At 46.6% G+C, this 20,176-nt stretch overlaps 1 protein-coding gene and 1 long non-coding RNA gene across 2 annotated transcripts in view; one reads left to right on the top strand and one right to left on the bottom strand.

Moving 5' to 3' along the window:
- Positions 1 to 1,501: 1,501 nt before the first annotated feature.
- The window catches only part of PLPP3 (phospholipid phosphatase 3), an 80,320-nt gene continuing 61,645 nt past the window's right edge, over positions 1,502 to 20,176 (bottom strand). The window contains exons 5-6 of the mRNA XM_081308920.1: positions 16,815 to 16,991; positions 1,502 to 3,432 (exon numbers count right to left, since the gene is read on the bottom strand). Coding sequence (XP_081165046.1) covers positions 3,307 to 3,432; positions 16,815 to 16,991 — 303 coding nt within the window. The 3' untranslated portion in view covers positions 1,502 to 3,306. The remainder of the gene's footprint in view (positions 3,433 to 16,814; positions 16,992 to 20,176) is intronic.
- On the top strand, positions 3,445 to 9,514 carry LOC308657338. Its single transcript, XR_014023903.1, has 3 exons — positions 3,445 to 8,407; positions 8,975 to 9,251; positions 9,348 to 9,514. It is a non-coding gene; the product is annotated as an uncharacterized lncRNA (long non-coding RNA).

The following is a 20,176-nucleotide window of genomic DNA, read 5'->3' as shown; positions in this document are numbered from 1 at the left end:
CACAGGAGTTCATTTCCAGGCCTTGGAACCAAATGGAGTTTGTCAGTCTGGATCTGGAAATTGCTTAGGGTTGATGGTTCCTTTTTTCCTTTCCACTTCTTTCCTTTTTGAATATGAAAGACTCTGTTTTCCTATGCCTGTCCTATCGATGAATTTTAGAAGCAGCTAATTGTTTCTTTAGTTTTACAGGTTTGCAGATGGAGAACAATTAGACCTCAGGGTGGCATGAACATAGAGGCTTATCCTTACCTGATTTAGATAATGAGATCTGGGATTGTTAAGTTAGTTTTAGATGAGATTTAACAAATGTGTCTATTTATGTATTTTATTTATTTATTTTGCAGTGCTGGATTGAACCCCGGGATTTTTGCATGCTACAAAAGTGCTCTATCACTGAACTACATTTAGGAATGGGGATGTAGCTTAGTGGTAGAGCACTTCACTTACCTCAAGAAGGAGGGAGGGGGAGAGAGAGAGAGAGAAAGAACTTGGAGATAAAATAAATCTATTTTGCTTTGGAAGCCAGAGGGCAAACTGTAAAGATGTCCACAGGCAAATTCCTGGAAACTGTGACTGTTTTTACATGGCTAAGGGGAATTAAGGTTTAGCCATATGGAATTAAATGTGTCAATCATTTGAATTTAACATAGGTGCATTATCCTAAAATTCATCTGAGTGGTCCCACATAATCACTAAGGTCCTCGAATGTGGAAGCTGTGGCAGAGGGGGAGAACCTGAGACAGCACAATGAGAAGGAAGAGGGCCACAGGCAAGGGATTGTAGATGGGGAATGAACTTCTCCCCCAGACCCTGCAGAACTGGGAAATTAACAACTTTGTGTTGCTTTGAACCACTGTTTGCGGTAATTTGTTACAATGACCATAGGAAACTAATATAAGACCTGTCCTGCAATTTTTACTCTGAAGTGGTTTCACCTTTGCATTCCTGGGCTTTCCTTACTTCTCAAAATAATAACTGTTCAGGGTAAAAAGGATCAAAGAGGCAGAACTACCTGGCGCACAGGCACACAGTACATGTGAATTTCGAGCTTCCCCTTTTCTTCCTGGTTGGAAAGCACAAGAAGAGGGTCACAGGCAAGGAGACAGTGTTTTCAGCAGTGTGTCTTCTTCCTTTGCTGTGGACCCTGTGAAGGACTCCCCCAGTCAGCTCCCCAAGCCCACGTTATCTGAGACTGGCTCCTTATCTGCCTTGGGGGGGCCTCACAGCTCCCACTTCCCTAAAACCCCTCTTAGAATACAAAAGCTCTTTAGAAGCCCCTGAGATGAGACAGAGCCAGAGCCTCACTCTGCAAACAGGCTTTCAGAGATGAAAGAGCAGCTTAGCCACTGGTATCTCTCCTCTGGTTGCCATGTTGCCTACTGACAGAATCAGAAGGCGGTGCCCTGAGGGAGGCCAATCAGAGGCTGGCCTGCCTCCCTCTCCTCCTACCCACGCACCCAACACAAACATCCCTCCAACATTCCAGCTTCGGATTCCTTAATTAGTTGTGTTATGAGCTTTTATTTAAAAAGCACATTTAATACAAGTATAGTTTCGCAGATACAAGTTTTCACTTTGTATGCTACAAAAGTCTTTGAATATTATTCTCTTTACAAAATGGAACCTTACAAAAATACTGACAATTTAATGTTTTTATACATTTTTCTCTAGTTGCAGTTATTTCTCTCATTGTAAAACAATGGCTACCACAGAACTATTGATATTTTAGTTGAGATTAAAAAAAAATTAACTCATTGCTTTTTTAAGCAGCTAAAGTAAATAACACAGGTCGAGACACAGTTTATAATCATAGTGGATATAGCTAAAATTGCTTCAGAAATAATATTTTACATAGTTAACTTTTAATGTTTTATACATTATTTATATAATATTTATATATAAAAATCATAGCTTGCTATACGTTGAAATGAAAGGACGGATTCTGTAACAAGGATGTGCATGTGGTTGATCCATATGGTTACATGTAGCCCTTTGAAAGGTTTGCATCCAAGATCAAGAAGCATTTCTTTCTTCCTCCTTTCCTCAAAGGTCCAGTAGAAGGGGTCCCCATCTACCACCCAGAGTACGACCTTGCTTGGAAGGACACTTATGGATAGAGAATGAGGAAAACTCTACGGAGATTTAACCCATGTGTTCTGCCCAGCAGAACCTACCGAGAACTGCCCTAGGGGTCAACCCCAAGACAACAGTGCTTTACACAGCTTAGCAAGAGCAACTCCCACGGAAACCCTCTCCGCTCCGTTATCTTGAAGGGTAGCCTTTCAGGCAGGAGACCGGCTGCTACTCTGGCTCCCTCCGAATTGGAGTAGCTGAAAGGTTGTTTCATCTTTCATTCTGCCCTTTTCCTCCCCTGTCTCCTGTCCAGAAGGCTGTTTTGCATCAGCCAGAGGCAGACCATGCCCTTGCTCATCTCTGGACACTCATAGGAAACCCCGGATTTCAAGGGAGATGGCAGTAACCGAAGTCTAACCGTTTCTAAGAGTGTGCAAGTGCCCGGTGATTGACGTGTACAACATCAGCATCCTGTGATCGACATCACAACATCACAGGACGATGAGTCAAAAGAAGACAAATGGAGGCCTGGACCCTCCATTTCTTCTGAAATTGTGCTATTTGTGAAGTTCACTCATCCCACAAAGAGTCTTCTAATCTCTAAAGTGAGGGACCATGGTTGTGGGCCTGTGGACTGTGCAGGGGTCGGGAGCTGTGATAGAAAATCCTAAGGATTAGGGATTTGGATTTGGGATCTTGACCACTTGACTGAGCAAATATGCTCATTCCTTAGATTTAAGAAAACAAAATTTTCTGAACCAAAGTCACAGTAGAGAATAGAGTGGAAGAGAAGGGGGAATGCAAGAGGGGAGTTCCCCAAGGCTAGGTTGTGGATTCAGTGCTAATTCTGGTGTGGTGTGCTACAACGTTGAGTTTGCACTTTTCTCACAGGCCTGGGATTCTCAGGTCACAAAAGGTGACCAGAAGACTCAAAATCATTTTAGTGTTTGTGGTGGGACAGGCCCGTGCTCACTAGAACATGAACACTTAAACCAACTGCACATCCAGGACTCCGGCACTTGGTGTTAGTTTGCTGTTGATTCCACATAGGTGAACGCTACCTATTTTGGAAGGCCACAAGGTAAGACTTTTTTTTTTTTTTCCTTTTCAAAAATCAGTTGGGCAAAAAAGTTTTTCCCTACATTCTACTGTCTGATGAGATTGGAGAGCAGCAAGAACTTGCTGTCAGCAGTCATTGTACAAAAAAAAACCAGCTCAGGAGGCGGGCAGCACCTACACCATGTTGTGGTGATTGTTCCTGTCAATAATGTCCACAGGTGAAAGAATCTCCTTCCTGATGGCAGGCGAAGGCAGGGAGAGTGTCGTCTTAGTCTTGAAGAGGTCTGACACGAAGAATACCTAAGAGCACAAATCAGAGATCCGAATTAGTAATTGCCACTTGGGATCTGGGGACAGGCAGAGGCAAATGGAAGGAAGGTGGGAGGTACACAGACTTTAGGAAAAGAGAGCCCTAAACCATAGCTCTCTAAATCCGGAAGGACCATAGAGATCATATAGTCCAACTCTTATTGTTTGAATGGGGAAACTAAGGTCTGGAGGACAGTGACATGGCCCAGGTTGTGCAAGAGTAGAATCCAGTTTTATGGACTCAGTCCAGTGCTCTGTACCTACAACCCCAGACTTCCTGATTTCTCAGGGCAAATGAGCGATGAAAGAGAAGTTCTTAAGCAAGGGAAGCAAGTCATAATTAGTCAGTAATCCACGCTACTTTCCCTTTCCTTACAAAGGAATTCAGGGTGTAACCGAGTCAGATTGGCCAATATGAACTCCTGTCAACAGGAGCTGAAGTAAGGAAGCAGCAGTGACTACTTTTTCCTAAAAACCCCATGATAGCAATCATTTCATATGGGACAAGAAGCCAGGTCTTTTTGCAGAGGGAGTCAGCAACTAACTTGGAGGAAAAAGGTCAATAAAAAAAAATCTCCTATCCTCATACCCAGCATTCTTCCTCCTCTGGGCATGTGACCTAGGAGTCTGTCCTAGAATCATTGAGTGCTGAAAACCCTTTGGCAAGCATATAAAGATGGCTCAGATGTAGCTGCTGTGTCAAGGAGCTATGATGCAAGGGTCAAGAACTTGATGAGCTACTGGAATAACAAAAACCTGTGCTTTGTTTTAGATAAGCAAAGTAAATACACAGATTTCCACTTGAGCCATTTAGCAGCAGGGGTTTGTATTAAGTAATTATAAGTGGCAACTGTCAATTGTGTAATTTAATAGAAAATACATAGCTGAATGGAAGTGGGGAATAAAATACTTTCAAAGTTCCTGGCAAAGATGTAGTTCAATGGGACAGTGCTTACCTAGCATGCACAAGGCCCTGAGTTCAATCCCTAGCACTGCCCCCTCAAATTCTACATCCCACACTTTCAGAACTGAAATGTTTTGCAATACCTGCAGATGGTAATATGCTCACTAACAATTAAGGTACTGCCTTTTCATTCTGGCCACCTTACTAGCCAAAAAAAAAAATGAAGACTTCACCAAAACTAAGACTCAGCCAGGGCCCGGTCACGGTAAGGCCTTGGATTATTTGTTGAACTGATTTCCAAAATGTCACTTCTCTAGTAACACAGCAATCAACAAAGTGTCATAAAGAAACTAGTAATGCTGGCTACCCCAGGAGAGGGGAATGGAGTGGCCAGAAGATAAATAAATTTGGAGACCCACAAAACTCTTTCGTATCTTCTAATTTTGAGCCTGTTACATATTATAAACATTTCATTTTGTTGGCTACTACAAGAAAAGGGGATCTTAGCCAAGAAATGTCACCCTTTAACACATTTTTAGCTTGAAAGCCACTGAAAGTACCCTTTTGCAAAGGGGGAAAAAAATCTAAGCCTTTTCTCCCTGTCTTTTCTAAGGCAATCTGAACAGAGAAAAGGTTGGGACAGAAAGGTCTGTCTCCCAGCCAAGGTCAAACTTGAGAGGAAGGAAGGAAGTGCCCTGTGTGCCAGCTGCTAGGGGGCTCCGGGTTTCCCAGCAAGGGAATCCATTAGGAGCAGCTGGGGAGGTGGTCTTCAAGTGCCCCCAGTATAAAAAAAACTGAACAGATGCGATCAAAGTTCAATGTGTTCAATGATGAAACTTTCAACTCCTCCCTATCCCAGCCCCTTCTCTCCCCCATGCCCTCCCTTCCTACTGTACTAAAATGATGCTATCATCAGACAGGTGCAGATTTTGTATCTACTTCTTTACCTGAAATCATCCTCCCTTTTTGCTTTGTCTCTAAGGTAAAGGTCTCGATCCATCTCTCCATCACTGGCTCTTAGCTCCACTATCTCAGCAGGCTCTCCCAGTCCTAGTTTCTTAGAGATCTTTCTCCTAGATTCCATCTGTGAGGGCAAATCGGGCAGAGAACAACTCCCTCATCCCCAACAAACACTTGAACCACTGACCCCTTAATCTACTGATTTATCTCCCAATCTAATATTTTGGGGCTCATATCCATTGCATGTTAGAGTTTGTGTTGCCTAACTGCAAGATGGAAATAATATGAAGGTTAAAGGTCACAGTGAAATCAAGAAGACCTAAAACTGTGCCAATAACAAGACATTTCTTTCTCTAATGCTGTGGATGCCACAGTAATTACTGAGCCTAGACTAAGTGATGCTCCCTCCTGTCTCCAAAGCTTTGCTAGCTGGCTGTTCTTCCTGGGTGGGAGACTCTAGAGGAGACCCAGTCCTTATCACCCTAGATTACCCACAGCACCTAAGTTGGGTTTTACACCTACCAGGTGGTCAATAGATGTTTGTTGTTGAATTTCTAAAGTTCCCCCTAGTTCATGAAAAGCTAGTGCTCTGGCCTTGGGTTCTACCAGTATATATATATACAAGACCAACAGACTTCAGGGGAAGCACATTCTTGGATGCCACATGCACACGGCCAGGCAGCAAGATGAAGGGTTGAGTGAGGTCAGGCAGAATCCCACCTCCTTGCTTTCAGTATGGCTTGAGGTTACACAAACACTTTTTGAGGGGGGATCATGAAACATGATCCTATCAAGACTCAAACAGGGCTTCATCTTCCTAATGCTTAAACAACAGAACACAAAAAGCTCTAGTAAAAGTGGTAAACTTCTTGGCTTGGAACAGTTCCACTTCCTGGGTGATCTCTACCTGGAGGCCGAGGCTGGGAAAGCTCTACACAGATGAGTGGACCTATCGTAGGTCCACAGAACAAACCCACTCCCAGTCCACAGCCCAGCTCCACAGGTCATCTCACTGTACAAAAGAATATACCACAATGAGCACTGTCTCAGCAAACAAGAAAACTGGACGCTAGATACCAAGAGGAGGTCTAACCTACGGTGCTCAGGACATTTGCTTTTAATTTCATTTCTCTGATTTTTTGAATTTTATACATTACTTTTTCTGAAAAAAGAGTCAGGGCAATTATTAAACATTTATTAATCCCCTGCTGTGTTTTGAGTCCCAAGAATACAAAATTGAATATTCCCAAAACACAGTTCTTGGTCCTCAAGGTAAGTCCATGCCAATGAGGGAGTGTCACGTAGGAAGATGGCCTCCACAATATTGTGTTTTGAGGATTGTGTTAGAAAGAGGCCAGAGTGGAAAAGAAGCCCAGAGAATGTGGCTTTTAACTCAGACTGAAGGGGTGGGGAGTGGCCCTTAGAAAGTTCCCCCAGGGGGCAGCTATTAGGGCTTAACTCTGGAGGATAAGGAGGGGTTCCCCAGGTAGGGAGTGTCCTGGAGATTGTTACAGGCAGAGGGAGCAGCGGCCACTGGGGTGCAGGAGGCGGGGAGAACAGAAAGTTCAGGACTTCCTGATGCTCAGTGTGGCCAGGACAGAGCCATCTGTCCAGTGAAGCTGGAGAGCAGAGGGCCTGAACTTGAGAGGCCTCCTTGGACACATCCAGCACTTCAGACACCTCCTTTCTAGACATCATTGTCAAGGATAAAGCACTGGAAAGTCTTGCAACAGGTTGTGCTAATAACTCAAAGGAGTCAGAGAAGATACAGGGAGCCCCAAGATGGGGACTACAGAGTCTAGGAGAAGATAAGTCCTGGGATGGCACTATGAAGACAAAGAGGAAGAGAGTGATTTTAAAATACCGCGGATAGGCCTGTAGCTGACAGATGCGATGTGTCTGTGTGGGTGGGTGTGACTTTAGCCATGACTTTCTTGCTAGTTCTGTTTTTCTACTACTGAATTTTTTTTCCGCATTGGTTCCCACTGAAAACTCTTAAAATTGGGGTAATTAGGGCGAGGGGGAAAATGATAGCTCTCTTCTGCCTTCTAGTATTTTGGCTCCTTTTGATATGGTCTTGGGGAAGTGATTCTGACCTCCTGCTGAGTCAGAATGTCAAGCTATTCTGTGATCAGATCTCAGGGCGGAAGGTGATTTGATTTACCCAAACACTCTGGACAATGTGGCTCTTCCTTCAAGAGCAAGACTACACACAAACAAAGCAGCTCTAGGCTGTAGGAGCCCCATCCACACCACAAGATGAGGAGATAAGAAATGTGCAGGGAGCAGCTCCTTATGAATGGCTGTTAAGGCTCTAGCACCACAGCCCTCTCCCACTCCCATCCAGCCACAGAGAGCTGCTGAGAAGCTTTGTTCTTTAAGGTGGGATGGATTTGTTTGCAAATCCAAGGTTTGCCATTTTCAGCCAAATTCCCATGTGAGGGATACAATGCCTATCTCTTGGGGGTTACCATCAGGATTATGGGATGTAAATGTGGATCACAGGTATGGCACAGTGACACACAGAAGTCACTAACCCTGGCTTGTGGGTTCAGTGCCTGTCTACGCAAACTCACTTCTTTGTATCTTGCTTTTATGTGGAAAAAGCAGGAAGAAGAGAAAGAACTAGAAAAACTAGAAAGGAAAGGGGAAAAGAGGAGCCATTGAGAATGTGAATGAACTTGGGAAAGTGGATGCTGACTCAAGACAGCTACAGGGACTGTGTGCTGACCTGGAGTTTTCCACAAGGCAGATAGGATCTGCTTTTAAAGACTTACAATTTCTGGGGCTATTTTTGGAAATGAGTCACACTGGAAAAGATGTTCTGGAGTCTTCTTGCCAGCGTTCACCTGCTGCAGCGATGCCAGCCCTGCCTGGAGCACACACAGCCTGGTCCTGCTGGGCCCGCCTGCTTGGAGCTCACCAAGAACCAAGTCCACCAGAAGCAGGAAGTCTGGGTGGTGGCCAGGTCTCCACCTCCAGGTCCATGGACGGTTGGATCAGCACATTTTGAGGGCCATTTTGTGAAGGGCAGAGTATGACAACTGAATTGTCTTTTTAAAAGTTCCTGGAGCCCAAGAGTGTTTCAACTCCTGACTGTGGGTAAGTGAACCTGAAGGTAGGAATCATGCTCTTGGCCACGGAGACTCTAGTTTAGATGCCAGCACAGGGCAGATAACTATAAAAGCCAAAGGATTTTAGAATCGTAGAAGCAGAAGAAGACAAGAGTTGTCTATTCTGGTATTTCGGGGTTTGAGTGTACCACTCAAATTATCTGTTTCAGAGTCACCTGGGTTCTTCTTGAAAAAGCAGATTTCCAGGCACACTACAGACCAATTTGGAGAGTGGCCTGGAATCTGCATTTCAACAACACCACAGGTATTTGTTGTGCAGACCACAGACAAGAGAACTTCAGTGGCAGTCTACGGAGATGAATGGATGGGCTCAAATGATAGATGTACCATTGTGTGGCTGTGTGTCACTGGACTTTATTTAATATTCTGAAAGAGACTCTTTTATCTGCACCCTGGACACCAGGATGCTTCCCTGAGCTGCCTTCTCTTCCCTCTTTGGTTCCCCTACTGAACTTTTAATGACCTTCCGTTTCAGCATTAGGCCACAGGCCGTGATGCGTGATCCTTCAATGCCATGTCATATTTCCCCTTCTAGACTGTCAGCTACTCAAGGGCATGGGTTGTGTTGAGTCATCTCTGTGCTCATAGTTCAGGAACAGCAGTCCTCAATGAAGGCTGATCCCACCGCCATGTGCAACAGAGACCCTGTTTGCTGCTGATGATTTTGCATGCACTTCAGTGTGTCTTGGCCCTGAAATTTCCTTTGGGCTTTCTGGTCCACCATACTCAACACTCTCCAGATTAAGGAAAGGAGAAGTTTCCTGGGAGGAGAAAGCCTTGGGAATCAACTCACCCTCCTGCCCTACTATATAGTAAGTGCTGTCTAGACAAAAGTTATCTTTGGCAGCCTTGTCTTTTTGGAGATGGCATTACTCAATTACAATCGTTATTTTTTGTCCTCAATAAAGGGCTTTCAGCAGCTGTTGACACGATACATTTGCCAGTGTCTGTGGTGAGTGATTTCCTGATGCATCTGAGAAGAAACACGATGGGGCAGAAAGAGTGTCACCCCAGGAGCCCAGCAGCAGGATCCAGTCCCCAAAGGGATATTGTTGTGGAACTGGGACCAAGTCACACTCTTTGATTTCAGGTGATCTTCCTGCCCTGGATTTGTGTGCAAATGTTATTAAAAAGAAAACTAACTTCCTATATTTACTGTAAAGCTTAAATGAATAAATAATACATGTGAAAACACTTCCTATCTGTGAAGGACTATTCACATCTTATCTCAGTTATCATCATTAAGAATCATCACTGCTACTGAGGAACACAAAAGAAGTTAACCTTCTCTAAAAGAAGAAAGAGGGTTTGGAGGAGGAGAGGAGAGTGTCGCGGGCCATTCTGAAGAAGTGCCCTGTTGAGGAGCCTGCAGGAAAGTTCTCCTCGGCTAGCACAAAGGAGGGCACCCAGTAAGGAGGACCCTGAGGGCTGGTGGCCCTGCAATGGGGTGCTAGTTTCAGCAAAGAGCTGGTGCTCAGGAATGTGGCACCCAGAGATGACAGAGAATGGACAAAGACAAGGGCCACCATCCCCAGAAATCCTCCAATTTAGAAGCTAAAAGGGAGAAGGGGGCTATTATTCACTGAGCTTGCCTCTCCTTTTTATCCTGCAAGCTCCAATGGTTTGCACGTCTGAGCCAAGAAATGAGGCATTCTTTCTATCCATTTCCTATGTCTTATGCTATTCTTTCTACATACAGTTCCCTGGCTGATCTTCTGTATGTCATAACAAATGTCCGTGTTTGTTCCAATCAGATTGGTCTCAAGCCCTCAGTAAGTTACTGGGTGGTCACCATCTGCATTTTTAAGAGTTAAATGGAAAAAACTAAGAAGGGATGTCTGTGTGTCTAGGAACATTAAGTGGTAAGCCTTATTTTGTGTTTGGATGCCTCTGTGGGGTTATGATGTACAATGTATTTCTTATTATGGACGAGGATCAAGTCTTGGAAACATATATTGCACTGTGAGTTCTTGAAGGACCAACTCCTTTTAGCTCTGAATGCCTAAGACAAAGCACAGCATGTACCACATAATGCCCATCCACTAAGCATGTTGTGTGTGCCCGATGTAATGCATCTCATTGGCATTGAATCCTCAATCTAAAAATCATGTAAATACAATAAACCCCCTCGTTGAGTAGGAAAAGGCAGCTGGGAAGTGAAATGACCTGGCCAAGAGGGCCAACTGGCAAGTGGCAGGAATGCGGCTCCCCCTTCTGAGTCAGTACAGGGTCACACACCCCACTCACCTCAGCAGGGCAAAGTGAAAGGAGACTTGAGAAGTACTTTGCAAACAGTAGGGGACTGGAACCACACTGTTATCATTGCCTGGGGCCAAAGTTAATGCCTGTCTTTGCTCCCTTCTCTCCACCACATCCCACATCATCCATGTTTACACCTGCCTGAGCAGGGGCTCTGTGGTGGCAAGGTCAGCCTCAGGAACCACTGACAAAGAGCTAGGCTTTGGCAAGGCCATAAGAGATTTGGGAGGCCATTTCAACCATTCCCCTGCACCCGGACATGGAATACACCCAAAGGGAGCAGATGGGAATCTCCCGAGAGAGGAGGAAGTCACCTTACAAACTCCAGCACAGACCAAGTTTGCTAGGAATGGCTGTTGTAGCTGGCTGGAATGGGCTTGAGCTACCAGAATCTGGCTCCAACCCCGCCTGTGTGCTGGGCCAGGTGTGGCCCTCTCCTCACGTGTTTCCTCTCCAAGGTCGCCATCTCTGAACTCTTCTTCCACCAGCACTCTAGCTGGTCTCTCTTCCTAAGGTCAGTGCACTAGGGCAGGGCGGAGACAAAGAATGCCCTCTCCCTTCCCTACATCCTGGCGGGCCACACCCTGGGAAGAGGAAAGCCAGGAAAGACTGCCCTGTGTTTATGAAACTCAGGAGCAGCTGCTTCCTCTGCTGAACCCACAGCAATGGCGGCCTGGCCCTCCCCTGACCCCTCCCAGGGCCCTGCATTTGCCATCTGTTCGAGGGTCAGTGAGGAGGTGAGCAGACATGCAAGTTAGCACTGGACAGGAAATGAACTGATGTCGGTCCCTTCATCTGAGTCCCTGGGTGAGCCCAGCTGTGGAGTCTGCATCTTTGCTAGGGGTGACTTTGAGGGTGTGTAGGTGGGAGGAGGGCTGTGAGGGTCAGCGTGTGCCTGAGTTTGTGTCTGTGTGCCTGTGGTTCAGAGTTCTGGCTAGAGAGAATGGATGTCTGTGTGTCTGGGAACATCTGGGTGTGTCTGGGTTGTGACCTTCTGCCCTAGTCTTGTGCACCTCTGTCCACATCTGTGGAGCTGTGCAGGCCTGCCTGGCCCTAAGGGCCTGTGCCTGGGGTTAAACCACCACACTGAAGATTTTTGATCTGTATCAAGTTCTACTGTGTTCCCTTTCTGGGAAGCATTCAACTAGTGAGCAGTTCTGTAGGGGATGACCCATCCCCATTTGGCATGTGATTTTTTGTCTAGACAAGTCTGCTTACTGTGACAAAACTATCCCCAACACACTTGGATTAAAGTGCTTGGCTAACCCAGTATTCCAGGTTAATGCACTGCACGCCACTGGGGGCTTAAGGGCAAGTCATAATCCCCCAGTACAGGGTTTGCAGGAAGACAGTTTCACCTGAGAAACCAAGTCCAGCTCAGTTACACAAAGAGCCGCGTCATAAGACCTCAGTGCCAAAAGGTCACGGAGTAGCAGGGCTTCCAACTTCAATTCACAGATGAGGAAATCAGACTGAAGGGAAGTGTCTTGCCTGAGGCCACATGCCAATTCATCATTCACAATTTACTCAAGAACTTACTGCATGCCAGGCACCATAGTAGGCACTGAGAAGCCATAACCAGGTTAAGCATAGATTCTGCTATTAAGACACCCACAGTCTTGTTGGGGGAATCAGGATATGAGCAGGAAATTGACAGAACAGGTCAAAAACCATGGCGAGAAGAAATTACTGTGGGCTGTGGGAGCAACAGAAGAAAGGTAGACAGTTCTGTCTCCAGGTATTGGGGAAAGTATGGTGAGCTGAACAAGGGCCCCTCAAAGATGTCCATATCCTGCTCTCAAGAACATGTACTGGGATAGGGCTATAGCTCAGTTGGTGGAGTGCTTCCCTTGCATGCACAAGGCCCTGGGTTTAATCCCCAGCAGAAAGAAAGAAAGAAAGAAAGAAAGAAAGAAAGAAAGAAAGAAAGAAAGAAAGAAAGAAAGAGAAAGAACATGTACTGATGGTACCTTATATGACAAAACAGACTTTGCAGATGAGATTAAGTCAAGGGTATTAAAATGGTAATGATCCTGGTTATTAATGTAAATCACACAGTCTTTAGGAGAGGGGGGCAGAAGGTTCAGAGTCACAGAAGGTACAACAATAAAGTGGAGGCCAGAAAGTGTGAGAAAGACCAGAAGATTCCATGCTTCCGGCTTTGATAATGAAGAAAGGGGCCAAGAGCCAAGGAATGCAGGCAGCTCCAGAGAGCTTTGAAAGGCAGGAGGAATGGACTCTACCTGAGGGATCCGGGTGGGACGCAGCCCTCCCAACACAGCCCTCCCAGCACAACCCATCTCCCTCTTGACACTTCCAGAATGGTTAGAAAACAAATCTGTGTTGTTTTCAGCCACCAAATTTGTAGTGATTTGTTACAGGACAGCAGCCATAAAAAACAAAGGTAGAAGGTTTCACCAGAAATGAATTGGAACTGGAGCTGTGCTCCATCAAAGGTAGCCAACTCTCCAAGCTAAGAGCTCAGCATGTCGGGGAGGGTGAAGTCTGGCTCACCTGGAGGGGCAGGTGGGGGAACGTGGAGGTGAGGCCCTGGAAGCTGGGGTTGGGCAGCCCTGGCCCTGTCTCACTCTGTCGCGAGTCCACTGTGGCTTCTCTGCCTCCTCTCTGTTGGACTAATCCCTTTGGATTCCTGTGTCTCATCTCAAGTGAAGACAAGGACGATCTTCGATATAGGATTTTGGGGGACTGAAGATCCGGGTGAAGCGCTTACCTAGTGGTAAGCTTTCGATAAATGTCAACACATGTCACATCTCTGTTAAGGGAACCGGAGGCCCACAGAGGCCTGGCTCAGGAGGTTTATCTGGGTAGATGGGGAATGGATTCTGAGCGTGTTGATCCCCTGCACCACGGCATTTCTACCACTCTGTACTGCCTAACCTCAGGGGATGTCTCTGTGTTTCAAGAACTACTCAATACCCTGGCTCATACCTGTAATCCCAGCAACCTGGGAGGCTGGGGTGCTAAGCAATTCAATGAGACCCTGTCTATAAATAAAATACAAAATAGGGCTGGGGATGTGGCTCAGTGGTTGAGTGCCCCTGAGTTCAATCCCTGGTACTCCAGCCCCCCTACAAAAAAAAAAAGAACCACTCAACAGAGCCATGCTCATGGGTAAGAAGCATACTGGGCTTCTTGTGGAACTCACTGGAACGCCAGCTCTGGTTCTTGGGTGGAGTTCTGCTACACCGCACAAGGAGAGCAGAGGCCAGACACTCCTGCCGAGAACGTGAGAGCCACGTTGCACAACTAGGGAGGAGGCTGGTAAAGCAGCAACACCTGTAAGGCAGACGCCTTCCTCCTCCTCACTGTTCTCCCTCCAGGACGCCTGGTGTCCTCACCAGACGGCCTCATGGTCCCCATACCTCCTCCTGGACCACCACCCTGGCTCAGTTCAGGGCCGGCCCTTGATCCTGTCTTTTTTGTGATCATAACCAGGAAAACGGAGCCCTGGTAGCTTTCAGAGGCTAAGGACACACTGCCTCTCTCTCCCAGCAGAGCTTCCCACACTCCTATGCTCAGGAGCCACAACTGTGAGGCCCTTCCTCGCCCTGGCCTCTTGGATAACTTAAATGAAACGGACCACTCCGTGCTGTGATTCCAAGCCAAAGGTAACCGAGTATCCTACTGTGCATCTGGTTGTGTTAGGAATTTGGAGAAAAATAATAAGATTGAGTCCCTGCCCTTGTGTATTCATAGCTAAAGGGGCAGAAGATGGAAAAAGATTTATCACCCCTTTCCAAACTATCTGTATATGGCAAAACAGGCTCTCAAACTCAAAGTGGTGGCTGGATTAGCCCCGGGGAAGGACCCTTTGACACACTTAAACGGCACTCTTTAAGCGGCTGTCAATGCATCTTCTGCCTCGGGTTACCTCCGCTGGTCTCCAGCTTGGGTGGCCTGCCCTCCTTGCCAAGTGCCAAGTGCAGAAGGCCTGGCTGTGAGCCCGTTCCAATCCTGGGAGCAGCTGCCTACCAGCTCTTTGACCTTGGATGACTGAAGTCATGACTCTTGAGCTTGAGTTACCTCATCTGTGAAATGGTCCCACTTGGCTAAAAGGAGACATGATGGTAGAATGTCTACAAAGGTGCCAGCAAACAGAAGGTGCTTTCCCAATGCGGGGACCACATTCCTATGCCATCCCACAGACAGCAAGAGTCAAACAGGATGAGAGTCAGACCCTCATTTCCTTATTGAAAATAAGCCTGGGTCCTCCAAACACTGTCTAATTGCTCCCGGCCAGTGCTCTAGAGTATAAAGGACAGTGAAGGCCCGGAGCAATCCCCACACCTTTTAATTTTTTTAATTGGGGGTGCAGGAGGCTCCAATTAGGGCAGTGGCGCCACCAAGAAGGAAACACAGCAGCAGGCCCCCGGGGATCTGTGCTCCTGCTGGGAGCAAAGCTCAGAGGGCACAGGCAGCACAGGGTTACCCTCCAGTGCAAACACCCATCCCCCACTGTCATTTCACATTAAAGGGCTAGGCACCAGAGGACAAGCTGGACGGTGACAGCTGCTCTCATTAATAGTTTGTTTCCCAATCTTTCTCCCTTATGCTCTTCACTTAAAAAAAGAGAAAAGAAAGGAAACAGAAAGTAGTGAAGACTGCCATCTTGACAGCCAGCCTCTTAGGCAGGAGGCCATGTCAAGGCTGCCTAGTGGTTCCGATCCTACTTTTGTGGTGGTGTCCACTCTGAGCACCTGATCGTCCTCTCTCCTCTTGCCCACACTGCCTCAGACTGTCGCTCACCTGCCGGAGCATCCTGCCCATGTGTCCACCACAGTCCCACGTGGTACTGTAGCTCTCGTACTTGACTTGGCTGTGCATGTGGCCAGAATGGGATTTCGTTAAGGGCAAGGGCTCAGCCTTTATTCATCCCTCTGCCTTCAGGAGACTATTCCCTACAGTGATCTCAAGAAGGGCTAAGTCAACTCATTGATTCGAGCTTTTTGCTTTTTAAGTACACATTGACTTCTGAAGCTAGGAGCCCTGAGAGGCCTCGGGAAGACAGAGAGACCAACATTTATGTTACATACCGTCCCTGCCTGTCTGAAGGGAGACACATTAACATCGCAACAGAGTGACAAACGCTATTACAGAGAAGGAGAGGGTGATTGCAGAGAGATGCAGGCCTGCAGCCAGGCTTAGAAGCCAGGAACAGGGAGAGAAGCTCTGGATCTCTCTATTGTTCATAATCCTGTCTGTGAATGAGCAGGGACAATACTAACAACAACTCAGCCTATGTCATGGGTGCTGCTTAAACATCTTTAAGCCTTTATAGTGCTCAGAGTCTCCTGCTGGACTGGGGGCAGCTTCTCTGAAGAGGACCCAGGAAATCACAATGTCAGAGCAGGTGCTCAGCCATGTTTCTTGAATAAGCCCCTTGAACCTTGCAGCGGGGCAGAAAAAACAGAGACATCCCATGGAGCTCAGAGGGGTGGAATGCCTTTATCCCACCCTCTCTGCAAGTCAGGATGAAATGTATGCAAGGGGTAGCCCAACCATTTGGGGCAAATCCGCATGTGGCCCTTCCCAAGTATAGTCTCTAGGGAACTCTGACTCAATGTGCAGAGAGCCCTTTGGCCCGGGAAGGACTTAGCTTCAGCAAACCTCCTTTGCTGCAGCCAGAGTGAGGGCCTCAAGGGTCACAGTGGAAACAGTAGGCATTTTCCAAAAAGCAGAGTTCAACTGAAGAGTAACCATCCACCAAAGCAGCACGTGAGTACTCTGTGAGTCAGGAGACTTCAACTCTGTTAACTCATGTGACATGTGACCTTGGCAAGTTTCTGGTCTAAATGTCCTCATACATAAAGCGAGTAAATGGGACAATACCTAAGGTCTCTTCCAGTTGCAACATTCTATGAACTCACACCTTCTGTGTTTATGGAGAAGAGGATTTACAGATCCTGTCGGATCAAAACTCACAGGCTGGAAGGAAGCAAGAATGATTTGCACTTAGCAATGGGGTTCTGGGGAGGAGGTGGTTCTTCAGATACTAAGAGAACAGGAATAAGGGCTCTCTGGCTTTGGTCACTGAGCTGGAAACATTTAACAAGCAAAGGCCTCCGCTTGCGTGCTGAGGCCAAGAGGCTACTTACTATGCAGCAGGCCACCAGGGCTCCTTGAGCAAATCCTGCCAGGACATCAGAAGGATGGTGCTTATGGTCGGATACCCGGGACAGTCCCGTGTAGAAGGCCATCATGATCAAGGTGAACTGCAGGAGGGGTCGAAGCAGGCGGGCACCTCTCCAGGTGAAGCGGGCCTGCAAGTATAGCTGGAGAGAGGAGACAAAACGAGCAGACACTGAGTGACTCCTGTTTGCAGGTCCTGTGACACCAACTCCAATCACACTGTGTTCCTGCTAAATGGAACTCCCCAGACTTGGGGCGGTAGGTTATGGATGGAGCATTCAATGTGGACACGACCTCGAGCCAGTTATTTAAATGCCAAGCCTTAGTTCTACAAGAACAACAAAAAAAATAAGAAAAATAGAGATAAACTAGGGAAAGCTGAGAAAGATAATACACACAAATGAATTTCACATTATGCTTGGCACGTCTGGTCTGTTTCCTTTTAACGTCTTCTTGACTGAGACTAAGACCAGTAAAGGGTCAGTAAAGACTTTATTTTACAACTGATAACAACCCACTTAATCCATTTGTGCATTTCCTTGGAGATAGGATGGACAATCCCTACACTCCCCGCCTCTCCCCACCCCTAAGGTTAAGGTCGTGGAAATACAATAGTGATAGAGGAAGTGGTCATGATAGAGGGATGCTTCTGCTTCAAAGCAAAGCACTCTACCCAAGGACAAGTTTCTAAGTCACCACTAGGAGCTATGGATTTTGAATTAGCATAGAAGGAAACACATAAACTAGCCAGACAATGCCAGAGAACTTTCAAGAAGAGACTGAGGGACACTGGATGGGGGGGAAGTAGAAGAGTAACCTGAAGAAAAATGGAAAAGAAAAAAAAAAAAAACTAAAAACACCTCTGGCTGAAGGAAAGAAGTTGAAATGACGTCAACTGGGTATTGTCCCCTCAGAGTTATCTGGCTGCAGTTTCCGTTCTAACCTCTGGGCACAACCTACTTCCCAGGTTCCTGTGGGAACTTGGGAAATGAGGGGGGGAAGCGGCAAAGGGACAAGGGGAACTTCCGACTACAAATCAAAGCCCTGGGAGAGGCCAGGGGAGAGGGGAAGCGCAGAGGGAGGGGCTGCTGGCCTCCGGCAGACCCGTGTCAGTGGCAAAGGGGGGCTCTGCCCTTCCTCTTGGGGTCAGGAAGAAGCAAGAAGCAGCCAGTTCTGAGGAGCCAGAAGAGTGGAAGGGCTCAGTCACTCTTGGCTGCAGGAATAGCATCTAGGACTCAACCCTCAAAGACTTGGAAAACTATTTCCAAAAAAGACAGGCACGGAAAACAGCAGGCAGCTTCATAACCATTTTGAAATTATGTAAGTGGAATTTTGGAAAAATCTAAGAGTAATGAATGAAAAACATAAGAGACTGTACTGATGTCATTAGCCACTAAACCAGTGATAAAGATCAGTGGTCTTCTCATATGTAATTAAAAATCTAAAAGAAGCAATAAAATCATCCTGTTACAAATTCAGTAGTTCATACGTAAATTCAAGTAGATTCCCATGGACATCATAGAAAAATTAGGGGGAAAGAATAGAAAAACTTATGCTGAAAATAATCCTTAAAGACAAAACCTGTACCTATAGCCAGAAGAGATTGAGATCAAAAGTGTCAGCCAGGTTCCGTGACAGGTGAAAAAATGTACAGAAACAAGAAGTTAAAATTCCTGCCTGGCCAGGCCTAGTTAGGGGATGCAAAAAAAGTGTACTAATGTGTTTTGTAGGACCCATGAAGGAAGCTGGGGGAACAGGGTCCAGTCCATGACTTAAGGGGAAGGAAGAACTTGAACCTTAAAGATGAACAGGCGCGTTTGCTGGGGGTTAAGGGAGCAGTGGTGAGGGTATGGATTCCACAGAGAGGGATGGCTGAGCTCTGCCATCCATGTCCCCAGGAACTTCAAGTCATTCAGCACCTCAGAAAAGAGGATAAGGAATTCCTCCATGAAAAGGAATAAGGCCACAGAGACAAGAAAGGGTCAGTTCTCAAAGGACCTTGGATGTCAAACTAAAGAACCTGGTCTTTATTCAGAAGACCCATATTCCCCACTTTGTATGGAATACAAAAGGACTATTTAAAAAAAGAAACTGGCAAATGTTCTTTATACTACATCCTTATTTCTGTCACTTATAATGCTTATGAGATTTCTAAAGGCTCTGGGAAGCCCTACAGGGGGAAAAAAAAGAAGACTTATATGGCTTTAAGTCACTATTTTTACAGAACACCTACCTACTGGATCACAGAAAATATTACCGTAGGCAATGGTGAAAAACATATGGTTTTGAGCAAGGCACCCAATACCATGAAAAAAATAATAATAATTTGAATGCTTTTAAGGGCCCTAGGCAGGGCTGGCTCAATACAGTGAATCTAAAGCGACAGTCCACAGGGCCACTCCCTCCTTTCTGCTGAGAGGACCTCCAGCAGACTGTGCCATCATGGACCAAAGGATCCTTTCCTTCTGGGAGTAGGGATGGAATGCTGTTGGTCCAGCTCCTGCTTAGCAAAAAAGTCTTCAGAATAACAGCAAGTTCAGGGAAGAAGGAAAAGCCCACTGTGGTCTGGTCCTGGTCCAGCCGTCCTGGGCAGTGGGTCTTAATCAGAAGACCCTCAGTGAGCCTTAGCTTCCCCCCACCCACCGCCACCCCCACCCCCGTAAAAGTGTCACAGCTGCTATCACAAAGGCTGTGGATGCATTGACTGCTAAGGCAGACAGAGGACAGCACAACATGCCACTCAACACATAGGACAACTTTGTCCTTCAAACACTTTTCTTAAAGTAGCCCCAAGATATTTCTATTTCCCACACTGAACAAAGCTGCAGGTCTTACGAAAAGACTTGTTGGAAATTCTCCACCCTTCCCCTCGCTAGCTGCATGGACTTCAGGTCTCAGGCCTTGGAATCCAGGGTGGGGCAGAGGAAGGGTGGGTTTCCCAACCGGACAAGGCCCACATCTCCCCTGCCACTGACTCAAAGACTTCAGGCTGCAGCGCATTAAAAGAAAATTCATGCACGAGAGGAACTTGAGGATGGAGGAGAGGGCAGGCCTCAGAATAGCTCCCAGAAGAGAGGAAGAGTGCTTATGAATGAGCAAGAGGAGGCGCCATGAGGAGAAAATTCCTGAAGGAAGCCGTCATTCTAGTGACAGAGATGCAGCTGCTCCCGAGATCTTGGGAGCAGGACTGGTCTTGGGGTCCACAGCTGGGGCTTTCGGGGAGACAGTGCAACTGTCAAGTGCATTTTGGGGGGGATACAGCTCTGAGTCCATGCCACTCTGCACATTTCGAGTGCATGGTCATTGACCTCTGTGCACCTCAGTCTCA

Source organism: Spermophilus citellus, assembly GCF_964194105.1.
Source record: "Spermophilus citellus genome assembly, chromosome: 9".
Classification (NCBI taxonomy): domain Eukaryota; kingdom Metazoa; phylum Chordata; class Mammalia; order Rodentia; family Sciuridae; genus Spermophilus; species Spermophilus citellus.
This window is presented reverse-complemented; position numbering and strand designations above follow the sequence as displayed.